The 12,875-nt window shown below is 37.6% G+C and overlaps 1 protein-coding gene across 1 annotated transcript in view; it reads left to right on the top strand.

Moving 5' to 3' along the window:
* The window catches only part of COL25A1 (collagen type XXV alpha 1 chain), a 657,401-nt gene that overhangs the window by 433,783 nt on the left and 210,743 nt on the right, over positions 1 to 12,875 (top strand). The window contains exons 6-7 of the mRNA XM_073602240.1: positions 2,199 to 2,225; positions 2,408 to 2,434. Coding sequence (XP_073458341.1) covers positions 2,199 to 2,225; positions 2,408 to 2,434 — 54 coding nt within the window. The remainder of the gene's footprint in view (positions 1 to 2,198; positions 2,226 to 2,407; positions 2,435 to 12,875) is intronic.

Raw genomic sequence — 12,875 nt, 5'->3', positions numbered from 1 at the left:
CCGGCTTTCTTCTGCGAGTAAATGTATACCACTTATGTGCACTGCTAACTTCCAGTACACTTTGAAAGGCCAGCTTTGAATTGGAGATAGAATTGGTAAACAATTGTGAATCCTGGATGGAAAGAAAAATACCTGTTGGTTGGTGGACCTCTTTTGTTATACCCTTGGTCTCTGTGGCTGTTAATTTACAGATGCACGCCTTCAAGTCCAGCTGAATATGGCTGTTCATTTTGACAAGTACATTAGAGCTTACAAAATGTGTACACTTTTCACGGCTTTTCTTGTATTACTTTTGTAAGATTTAGGTATTCTTACAGACATCTGATTATAGGGGACTGGACAGTGACACTCTCAAATGATCCTGTATTCACCCAATATACACATTCTCTTTTCTGTGCAAGTCAGGCAACCTCCTTATTACAGACTATATGACAGAAATGGATAGTGCCAGGCTAACATTGTTAATTCCTGCTGTATCAAAGGATGAAAGGAAAATTTAACTAAAAACTGCAATCCCTGGTGACCCTAAAGTCAGTCTCCTGACAATTATCACACAGTCAGACATGTCTTAAGACCAAGTCCATTCATCCATCATGAGCTGTTATTTAACAGTAAATTGTCATCATATCAGTACGGTAAGGAAATATCTAAAAATGTATGTGTGAAGCCGCCCACAGTTGGATCGAAAATTTTGATCCATCTGTGGGCAGGTTGGTTGTACTGAAGTTGACCAACTTCAACACAAACAGCCTGTCTTTTTTTTCACTGACACTGGCTATAGCTAGCAACAGGATCATTATATTCTGATGGGAGAATCTTTCCTTCAGCTCGTGGTCAAGGGGAAGAAAATTACACTGTTCATAGTGTCTGGCCAGCCTAAATTATTCGGCATTTGATATCAACTTAGTCAAGTTGTTTGCTTTATATCAAAACTATAAAAAACATACTATTAAACTGTATATACTGTTCTGAAGACACAGGTTAAAAGCAGAGGTTTTAAATGCACATGGAAGCCACACTGCTGTGCCGAAGCATCCCTGGTATGTGTGATCTCTAAATTCGAGTACAGTTTGTGATACTTTTTTTTTTTATTAGTGTCATCATTTTAATTTTCAGGGCAAGCTTTTGGGATGTTCCCTTCTTTTTGGTCCAAACAGCACTGGTATACAAAATCTTAACAAATTAGAATTGGAACAGATAAGGAAAGGAGTGGGCCAGGGAATGGGGGGTGAAAGCCTGCCTTGAATTTAAATTTTTGGGGCAGTTCCTCCCGTCAGATTATCATAATCGCTTAATGGGATAACGGTTAGAATTGTATTGCATTACTCATAAAATTTGCAATTTGAAAGTTACCTTATCTCCTGCTTTCATTATATTGTAATAATATGTCAGTAGTAACTTCTTGTAGACCATTTGGTTATATTGTTAATGTATTTTGTGTGGGAGAAGATCAGTGGCATAGAATCTATATGTCGCTACCATGCAATGTTAATTGTATTTCTTTCTTGTCTTTAAAAATCTTAATAAACATCATTAATAAATAAATGTTTGGGGCAAATAAAAAAAGTATTGTGAATAGTACTCAGATGTATTTGACTACAGTCACCCCATACATAATGGCACATACTGTATATAGCAATGCACAAACAGAGGGCAGGCTCACCTGGAGGCAGTGCTTTCCTCCTTGTTGGCCCATTTACTTCTTTGCGGTGGGTTAGCTTGTGCTATGTCACACATTAACGTGTTGTGTTAAGGCAGCCTATTTAAAATAGACTGCAAATGCACCAAACATGCCATAAAGGTGTGACACACATTACTGTGTATTGCCGTGCAGTACGATGTACTGCAAAGCAGGCCCATTGCCTCAAAAAGAAAGGCACTCCATAGCCAGCATAGCCAGGTGAAGACTTCCAGTGTGTGCCTGCACCAAATACAAAAAGCAACAAGTGTGGCTGCTGTAATCAGTTTGAAATTAGCAGAAAAAAACGGAATGTGCGAATACAGAAGGTCCTTGTTACACTTTCAATCTAGCCAGCAAAAAAATATACAAAAAAAATAGGCAAGTACCAACAAAGTCATTGGATAATGCTTTGGGTTATTGATTAGCAGAACTGCCTACCATATAAAGGCCTATGATGCCATCAATCCTCAATGGAAGAATGGTCATAATCTACAATTATTTCTGTTTTTCTTTTCAGGGTCCTCCTGGCCCGAAGGGTGACAAGGTGAGTAATCATCTTTCTGATGTGTACCTTTTTTGAAGCAGAATGGCAAATCCATGCTGATGTTCAACTGGAGCATATCAATGCCTAGTAAAGTCTGTGACATACAATCAGCATTTGTGAGAGAGTCACAGGGCAGCTCAGAGTCCTTGTTAAAACTATCATCTCATCTTTCCCCTTTGCAGGGAGATCAAGGTGATCAGGGCCCTCGGGTAAGCACTTTCAAAAATGTTCCGCTGCTAAACACATCAGTTAAAATTTTAGTAAAACCCTAAATAAGTGCAGCAGCCCCACTGTGTATCTTTGTTTAACAGCCGCATCTTCTCTGCATGCTCCAGTCACTACCTCAGCAAAGTCAGTGTATTGTTCATCTGTTGTGCCCATAACCAGTTAATGCTTTTGGTACCTACCCATTAAACAGCAGTTCCCTAGTAAAAATGGTGTGTTATCCCTTTCTACACTTGCTGTAGGGAGCTGCTATTTAAACAAAAGCCAATGTGCAGTAGCTTTGATGGTTAGAATTAACACACATAGTCCTCTTGTTTTTTTAAAGAATAACTCCATTGTATTAAATCATTTATTCATCTCAATTTATGATATATATAATTTGTAACTTTTTTTTTTTTTACCAGATTCTGCAAAACCTAAATAGATAACTTATCTGTCATGAAAACCTGTGTTTGATTCAGACAGTAGTGGTTGTTCCTTATGTTTTTTTATTTAGGCATTTAAATTATTGTAGGAGAGCATTTAAGTAGAAAAGGATATAGTCAATACTGACAAAGCTCACGTTTAAAATTTCCAGATTTTGATCTTCCACCTTGCAACTCTTTCCTGACTGGGAAATCCTTTAGATGCACTGTAAAATTAACAAAATGAATAAAATCCTCAAATGTTATTTATATTTAATATACAGTATGTGCATGCTTCATTTAAAGTCCCAACCCTTCATTTAGTTTCTTATCAGAACCAGGGATGGAGGTAACCTTGACCTCTTTGTCATGGACCTCATTTAAAGTCCCACAGCCTTGCTTTTTTTTTATATACAGTATTGTATTCACAAATATACTTGTTATACATGATATCACAATTCTTCTGTAAGTACTAGGTCTCTCCAACCATCAATGCTTTAGCACAGGCATACTGGGGCAGTGCTTATGTCTGAAACATTGATAGCGAGTTGATTATTAAGTAAGGAAAAATCTTGCACTCAGCTTCAAACCAAATGATATAGTGGAGTGCTGCAGCTCATGAAACCCAGACACTGGGCCAATAACTAAATTTAAAAAGGTGCGCTGTCCCTTTAAATGTTTACACCAGTGTATAGGTGCAATAAAGCAAATTTGAAATAACAAATAAGTGCAAAATAAGCAAAGAAAGTGCAAATAAGCAATAAATGAATAAATAAAATCAAAAACATATGCAAATTTATAGCATACAATCGCTCTTACTAATGTAAAGTCCAACACAAAAATCTCTTAATATAATACAGAGCCCTTGTGCAATTGATGGTGAATAAAGTGCTCAGTTCTGTAAGAATTCCATTGAATAGTGCTTGAACGCTCAAAAATGCTCGTATATGCTGAAGTGGAGATCAATTCTATGAATTAAGGGCATAAGGGCTAGCTCTCACAGTCCATTGCAGCCTGCTGAGGAAACACATCATTGGGAATTTGTTGTCATTGGGAGCTTCTTGTCTGGAGTTGGAGTTCATGCTAGTTTAATCTCTGTACTTCTGGATCAATTCCTTTTGGTAAGTGGCCCCCTTTTTTTCCATTTAAAGGAGCACGTTTGAGCACTGAAGCACTATTCAATGGAATTTTTATAGCACTGAGCACTTTTTTCTCCATCGATTGCACAAGGGCTTTGTAATATACTGTATTAGGAGATTTTTGAGTTGGACTTTCTATTACTAAGAGTGATTGTATTTTTATCAATTTGCATACTTTTTGAATTTATTTATTAATGTATTGTTTATTTGTAGCTTGTGTGCTTGTTTTGCACTTATTTGTGATTTCACATTTGCTTTATTGCACTTATTAAACAGTTTGATTATTTAAAGGGACAGCGCACCTTTTTTAAGTAAGATGATTGACACAAGAGTTGTTATATGTGTATATAACAAGTACTTTTAGGCGTACAATATAATAAGTGGGCTTTGTTTATTTTACAGTACAACTAAAGCAGTAGAGGCTGATCTCTTTGCGAAAACAATGTTAATTTTCTTAGCTGTACAGACCACCAAATGAGAGAAAGGGTAGATTCGTGATTCCTAAACTACAAAGAGCCTTCTGACCCCTCTTATCTTCCCTCACACCAATTTCTCCCTGTAATTTTTTAGCCTTAAATTTTTAAAAGTGGGCATACAAGTACAAAATTAGGAAAAAATTATCATGGTTTTGTTAATTGTGAGGCTTGTTGCTACTCTCCCTAAAATTGCTGCCTTAGCACAGGCCCATGAGTGCCATTTTGTACATGCAGTCTTGATTAAGTGTAAGCAGATCCCAATCAGTGCCTTTTTGTGTACAGATAACTACTGAAATTGTTAACCATTTATTTGCTAAAAACAGACCCACAGGATGCACATGGTAAGTAACAGGCAAAAATATGTCTTTCGAGGACAAGATTTCAGGTTTATGTTCGTACTGGTGGAGTTATTCTTTAAAACAAGGAACCCTAGTTTTATTGGCATCAATTAGACTTTCTTATACTGGGTCTAATGAAGCAGACCTCTACAGTATCTAGAGCCAGAAGAATTCAGTACTTTAGGCTTATTTTTGCTGAGTTTAACATGGGGGCTGCACTTGTTGATTTGTTCTGCAAATTCTAGTTGTCTTGCTGGCATGCTGATCTTGTGGCTTTAAAAATTTAAATCACTAGCTCAGAACAAATATGTAGAAAAGGACTTTACCTGGACTATCCTGATCTGTTTTGTGTCAGTGACTCTGAAACCAGTAGGACAGGCAACCAGCTTTTTTTAGAGGAAGATCATCAATTGCCACCCTTATGTTTTGCTTAGGATAAGCTTACATAAACACAATTTGTATTACATTTCTTTTATCCAGAATATTGTTTTTCAGTTAATGTTGCATAGACAATTTCTAAATTCACATTGTTGGCCAATAAACGTTGATTCATTTCTATAGATGATAGTAAATGTGGTATATCCCTGCTTTTTGTGCCTTCTATGTGTACTAACTGTGTAACAATTTTGATATAGTATTTACATTGTCATTATATAACAGAAATGCATTTATACCATGGGGAGTATGCAAGAACAAATAGCTTTGCTAACAATGTGAAGTCATTCACAAAACATGGCAGCACAAAGTAGCTCTTGAATAAGTCATTAAAATGTGTATTGGGCAATGCATCTCTTTTCTCATTGGCTTAAAAGATTCAGCAAAAGTAAAATATAATCAGCAATTAGTAATATACTACTTGACTGAGAGTAAAGCTCAGGTATTTTAAACAAGCAAAACTTTGTGTTTCTCAAATTGGCTTAACAGACAGCAGTTGGCATTTTTATTGTTTCCCAAGAACTTGTATGTTTTTTTTTTCAGTGCAGAAAGAGCTTTAACCATGTATTCCAGTTAAATAGGAAGTAGAACAATTAAGCATGAAATGTCCTTTGGATTGTGATGCTATATTTTAACAGATTTACTTCTTAATTAAAAAAGGAAAGAGAAAATAGATCCTTGCCCTCAGAACTTTGTGTTTTATATCCATGACAAGAGCACCCCTATGGTATAAATAATATATGTGATGTCATGCGGTGTAATAGGGATTTTGTTATTCATGCTGAGATGACAACTGGTAATAATCCTCTCATTAGACGCAATCTCTCAGCAGTAATATTAAAATCCACATTTCACAGTGTGTGTATTGTAATCGATGTTTGTACACCATGCGTGACTGTGTATATATTTCCAATATAAACTCTTTTAAAATTCACATTTAGATTTTACATCTACTGACATTTTCCCTCTAACCAAATAAATAGAATTTAGAAGCTTTCTCTCTTGTTTTACAATGTACTGTCTGACAGTTTTAGACTATTGCACTGATTTGTCTAATCTTTAAATATAAATTCACATGATTACATTTTTTTTGATTGTACATAAATAAAAGACATGATTCTTATTTAGCAGATTGAAGGTGGCAAAGAGCAGATTATAAGCTTCCCTTATCTGATTTCTCATATGCCAAGTACACTGTTAGGTTGATTTACTTGGGTTGATTTACTTAAACACTGATCACTTTGTGAATAAAGTGAACTATAATCATCCAATCATGAGCAAAGCAAAATCCATTTTTTTTAAAATTCCTCTGCAAATGATTGGTTACCGTTGTCAGTTATACATCTGTGCATTTTAATTTTTCATTAGTAACATAGTTGCTAAAACATTTTTTGTTTTTTAATTGCAATTTCTTAATAAAGTGGCAAACTTCAGCTAATTATACACTGCCCCATCTCAGAAATTCATAGTACACTGCATTCAACAAATATGTATTATTTTTAGCATTGTTCCATACGAGATCTCTATAGCATATTTATAAGGGTACCTGTATCTGTCTCACATTGTGTGAGTATCCCTACTTCCCCACAGGTGTAATCTATGTGACGTATAATAAGTCCTATTTAGGATAAAGAGTTGAGTAAAGCCTAGTATACAGTATCAGGTTTATTTCGTTCAACCCAGCGGGTTGAATGAAAAAACTAACAGCTCAGGTCGGAGCCACTGTACTAATGATCCAACGTTAGTACAGTAATCTCCCTTGCTGAGCTATTGTGTTTTGACAGGGGGATGGCGCCAATGCCAGAACACTCTGGTCATCGCTCTCAGCCATTGGCTGAGAGCGCTTATCGGGAGCCGGTCGGCTGTTGATTTTCCAGCATGCTCATCCAACAGATGCCAGCCAAACGGCCAGCTTCTGTTGGACCAGCTACCACACAGGCTGAATGTCAGCCGGTTTTTATTGAACTGGCCAATGTTGCTTAACATTCGGCCTGTGTGTACTAGGCTTAAGTTTCTGGGTAGAAGAAACTGACAGCACAGGGATTGTAGCTAAAGCCTCACACCAGGCTGCAACTGTAAGCAGGCCCTTATCTGTATCCCAGTCTTTCCTGCTTGTTAAGGAATTACTCTGAACCCCAGCAATTTTTTAAGCTCTATATAATTCAAGTTATCCTACATTTTAAGGAACTTAGTGTGCCCATCATAGTACACTGTTTGTTTCACTGCCTTCTAAATTGTTTCCTGCATTTTCATGGTAGGTAGGTTGGATGGGGAATCAAACCTCCTTGCTTTATGATTTACGACCAAGGCTTCCTGCATGAACAGGGGGCTAATAATCATTGTAGGGGGTGGTAAGATTTATTGTTCTCCAGTCCTCCATAAGTTGCAGCTGAGAAGCCAACTAATATAGTTTGGCATTTGGAACAGCCTTAGTCTTTAGGAAATTGAGGAGATTCCAGCCTAATTCATGCATGCTTCTTTTTCCTTAATATGCCCCTGAAACGGAAGCCCATTTGTTTGAATAATTTCAGTGGGACCCATACCAGGGCATTATGTAACATATATAATAGCTGAGGGGGCCAAATAATTTTGACCAGATTTGCTCTGCCCACTACTGTGAGTGGAAGCTTGTGCCAACTGCTGCACTTGAGTTTAAATTTAGCCAACAATAAGAGAAAAATGAAGTGTAAGATAATTAGAAATTTCTTTTGAAACTCTAATGCCCAGGTTTGTGAAGGTTTCTACAGTCAGGAAACTCTTGAGTTATGGGGTCCAGGGTAAGCAGAGTGGATTTGTCCAAATTATTAGCGAAACCCTATTGGGAGCCAAACTCTGAGATCAAGTTCATGAGAGAGATCTGGAAGAGGAATAGCAACCTTTCCTTAGCATACAGGGCTCTTTTTTTCCACTTCTCCTCCATGAAATTTCATTTTACTGGAAATAACAAAAATAGCTAACACCAATTGCAAGAACAAATAACAGCGGGGATAATGGGAAGCCTTGTTTGGTGCCTCTAATCAAAGTAAAAGGTTCCATTAAAGAATTATTTATTACGACTCTGAGTGATAGGATTAGAGTATAAAAGTTGAATCCAGGCTAGGATTTCCTAACCCATACCAAAGAGTTGCGAAGCCTGTCGATTATACTGCTCCTCAACAAAAAATGAACACCTTAGCAGTGCCTAATGAAAGCATGGCTCTATTACCAGTGTTATGTGCCAGAATCTGTATACTAAGATATACTTTATAGATATTGATCATAGTAGATCTGTTTTGGATAAAACCCTACTGATCAGTGTGTATAAATTTGTGAATTATGGAGGACAAGACAGTAGAAAGCACTCTAGCTGGCAGCTTCAGTTCTGAGAATAGCAATGTAGTTGGGCTACAAGGCCTACAAAGTTGAATCTTTACCTGACTTGGGTATGACAATTATTACCATCTCGTTCATTGAGAAAGGTATAGACCCCTGGGATTCAGCTGCATTAAAGGTAGTAAGGGGTTCCAGAAAAAAGTATTGCTTCTGCTAATTTGCTTCTGCTACTCTTCAGGAATAATATGTGCCTTCAGCACACTTCTATCGTTATAATCTAAGATAGGCAGCAAATTAAATTGCATATAGTTGGAGAGAGCAACCTGCTCAAATGGAACTTTTAAATCATAAATCTCTGTAAAATATAATTTAATTGCTTGTGAAACAGAAGGAGTACAGTAAAGAGTTGTCCACTAAAATAGAGTATAGCACCAGTATGGGAGGAGCCTGTCTGCACTGTCGCTATTAGGGCTAGAGTAAGCCCTGTGTTTTCTCCATCGTCACAGTGCTTTGGGGCTGAAAAAATATTTTTTCTGATAAAGATCGATCTTCACAATTGTTTGACATTATCCCGAGTCCTACAAATTTCCAAACTAGGGTCATTAAATTGATATTAAACCCTCAGTTTTTCTTAACCACAAAAGATGATTTATTAACTTACTGAGTATACGCCTTCTTTATCTTTTAATCCTTTAATATTTTATTTCTTCCCTATGTTGTGGCTTAATCTGATGCCATGACTGCTGCCCCAGGTTATCTGTTTTAGGGTGGCTCCTTTCTCTTACCGCATCCTATGGATTCACCCTTGCATTCAGGGACTAGAGTTATGTCTCCCTACTCTGTGTGCATCAATAGAAACACACAGTGCCATAGCCCAGGCTGGCAAGGCACTCCTCTGCTCCTCCATCCTCCTCTCTACTTTCTCCAAGCTAAAATACTGTATAGAGGTTGCACTGCCTACTGTTAACTCTTTCTTGTAAGGTTCAGAGAGGCAGCACTGAGAGAGCAGGAGCCAGCAGCATTGAAAGTTGTACATTTCTAATGCTGGGAGAAGAATTTTAACAAATAGTTTACTGGGGAATGTTGATTTCATTGTGCTCACTGGGGTGGATTTACTAAAGGCAAATATACCCTGCACTTTGCAAGTGCAGTTGCACTTATTTACCCCAGAGCTAGTAAATGTGGTAACAATAAGGTGCAAGCAAAACATTTTATTTTTTGTTTTTCTTTTAATTTTCCTTGCACCTGATTGCATATTCTTTACAAAGTGACACTTTAACACATTACATTTACTAATGAAAAATGAGTGAAACTGCACTTGCTAAGTGCACAGTCTATTTGCCTTTAGTAGATCGACCCCAATGTGTTATGCTAAAAAAATTGAGGGATTAATAGTACCTTAAAATATGCTAGATCTGCTATCTAAACTGCTTTCATAACATCTAATTCCTACTGTCTAGCAGCGGACTTAATCCTAGAGATTTCCTGAAAAAATGCCTTTTAAGTGTCCCAAACAACAACAGGTACTGAGTGTCTGTTAACAGTGAGAACTTCAGTAAGTTGTTGAGTGATGGCCTCATGATCTTTAAAAAAGCCAACTAGAATGGTTACAGTTTCCATAAGGCACGATTTGTGGGCTTACAAGTATCCATTGTGAGAATAAATTCAGAAAGGTCTATAATAAGTTATGGATAAAAAAGAGTGCATGCAGGAGTAACAGGAAAATTGACAATCAGAAGGATTGATCTCTGAAGGATATCAGATAAGCCTATTTCCTTTAAATATGTGGCAAATGGGATTTCTTCAGAAGTGATAGAGGCCCTGGTTCCCTCTATTCAAATTCAAATATAGACAGTTATCCCCTACAACATAAGTTGTGGGAAGGCACTTCAACACCTCTGTGTTAAATGATGAGGGCACATAGCTCAAGCTAAAATTTACAGACATAAGTAAATGACTTATCTTATTGACTCATCCCTCAGGCAAGCATCCAAGGTTTTAATCAAAGTAAAACTAGGTATACACGGGCCAAAAATTCAGCAGGAATCGACCTACTTCTGGTCAGTGTGTAAAGCTGTCCGTCCGACAGAAACCAGTCCAATGCCTGGCTTTTGCCAAATGGGCATGCTGAAAACCAGCTTCCAATCAGCACTCCCAGCCAATGGCTTCTGATGGGGGGGCACAAATGCACAGCAGGGGAAATCACTTGTGTTGGTGATTTGGGGTTTTTTTTTGTTTTTTTGTTTAGCCTGCTGGGTTGAATAAAAAAAAAATAGGCAATGTGTACCAGGCTTAAGGCAACAGTCAGGCAACTCCTACTGTGCTGACCCTTTAGCTAACCTGTGGTGGAAATTCATTGTCATGTATAACTGCTTCTTTGTGAAATTAAAATTTTCTATATATAGTAATAAAGCAGACATAACACATCAGTTATACAATGTATAAACCTATAACTAAAACCATTATATGTTATCATTTTTATTGGCAATTTTTAATGGAAAAATAAAATGTTACATTTTGAGACTCTGCAGGGTACAGGGGCACAGCTTGATGCCTCCTTACACTTCTGCCACTATCTGGGGAACCTGATGTATGTATGATAGCACTGGACCAATAGAAGTGAAAATTGCCTTGACTGATATACCATAAGGTGTGTTTTCCTTCAAAGAAGCAAATCTGTGATGAAAATGTAATGTGGGTGGAACTTGTTCTGGCCCTAGGCTGCTACCTCTCTAATTGCAACTGCAACAAAGGGAGTGCTTTAAAGGTGGTAAATTCTTGGATGTGTACTGAAGAACATCCGTTACAAAAGTTAATTTTACTTAAAGGTCTTTTTGAAACTTTTAATGGTTAAGAGCCTGAAATACAGCCAATGCAGAAGGGCATATTAACTCTAATAGACATTATGCATAATATGTTATTATATTTAAAGATGTCAGCAGGTATCATTGGTACATAGCCTTCTCAAAAATCCCTGCACTCTTAAAACCAGTCCTGGTAGGATCTAGTTCAGTTTCTTTAACCACTTCAGCTATAGTGTCAGTTATAGTGTCTACAAACTATGGGAGAGATTTATGGCATTTTTATGGCATTTTTATTATTTTTTTTACTAGTAATGGCAGCGATCTGTGATTTTTAGCAGTACTGCAACATTGCGACGGACAGATCGGACACTTTTGACACATTTTTGGACCATTGACATTTATACAGAGATCAGTGCTATAAAAATGCACTGATTACTGTGTAAATGTCACTGGTAGTCAAGGGGTTAACACTAGGGGGCGATCAAGGGGTTAAATGTGTGTTCCCTCAGTGTGTTCTAACTGTATTTAGTAGGAACAAACGACATGTCTCCTCTCCTCTGACAGCACAGGGATTTGTGTGTTTACACACACAAATTCCCACGCTGGCACTCATGCACGCGAGTGCGTGTGGCCGGCGGCGATCGTTCCCGGCCACGTGGTGCGTGTGCGCCCTCTGGTGGTCAAAAAAAGGCAAGGACGTACCCATGCGGGATTTTGCCCAGGAGAGCCATTGTGCACAGTATATCTGCGTGAACCGGTAAGTAAATAAAAATATATTATATATTAGAGCTTATCAATCATTAGATGTGGTGGCTGCATTGGTTTTCTAGGCTTTTTTCCCTCTGCTTTCACCTGATGATCTGGTCAGTAACACACCTCCTGTATTAGAGTCACCTTACTCAGGATAAGAGGTGCACAGGGGTCACAGCAGACAGCAGTATTGTCAGTCTGTGGGGATGGTACTGTTAAATGTAGTAGCAGATTTAAATACACTTACAAATGGAAGCCAAACTCCAGCTAATGCTTAATAATCAGTTACAGTAAACTGTTTTTTTTTTTCCTTTTGGGATAAAGGTTTTACAAGAAAAAGCACCCCTGTCTGTGTTAAATGGTTTGTTTCATTCCTGTAAACGTATTAATCTGGAAGAGAGCTTGTTCTTTTGAAAAACAACAAACTTATTGGCTGGATCACCAGAAAGAAGGCCTAAAAAAGAAGATAAATGCAAAGCATCACCTTTAAGAATTGATAAGCTGCAATATAATAAATGTTTGCTTTTGGGTTTAATGCGCTGTACACACAGTCGGACATTGTTCGGACATTCCGACAACAAAATCCATCAGATTTTTTCGGACGGATGTTGGCTCAAACTTGTCTTGCATACACACGGTCGCACAAAGTTGTCGGAAAATCCGATCATTCCGAACGCGGTGACATAAACACGTACGTTGGGACTATAAACGGGGCAATAGCCAATAGCTTTCGTCTCTTAATTTATTCTGAGCATGCGTGGCACTCT

This window comes from Aquarana catesbeiana, linkage group LG01 (genome assembly GCF_042186555.1).
Source record: "Aquarana catesbeiana isolate 2022-GZ linkage group LG01, ASM4218655v1, whole genome shotgun sequence".
Lineage (NCBI taxonomy): Eukaryota > Metazoa > Chordata > Amphibia > Anura > Ranidae > Aquarana > Aquarana catesbeiana.
This window is presented reverse-complemented; position numbering and strand designations above follow the sequence as displayed.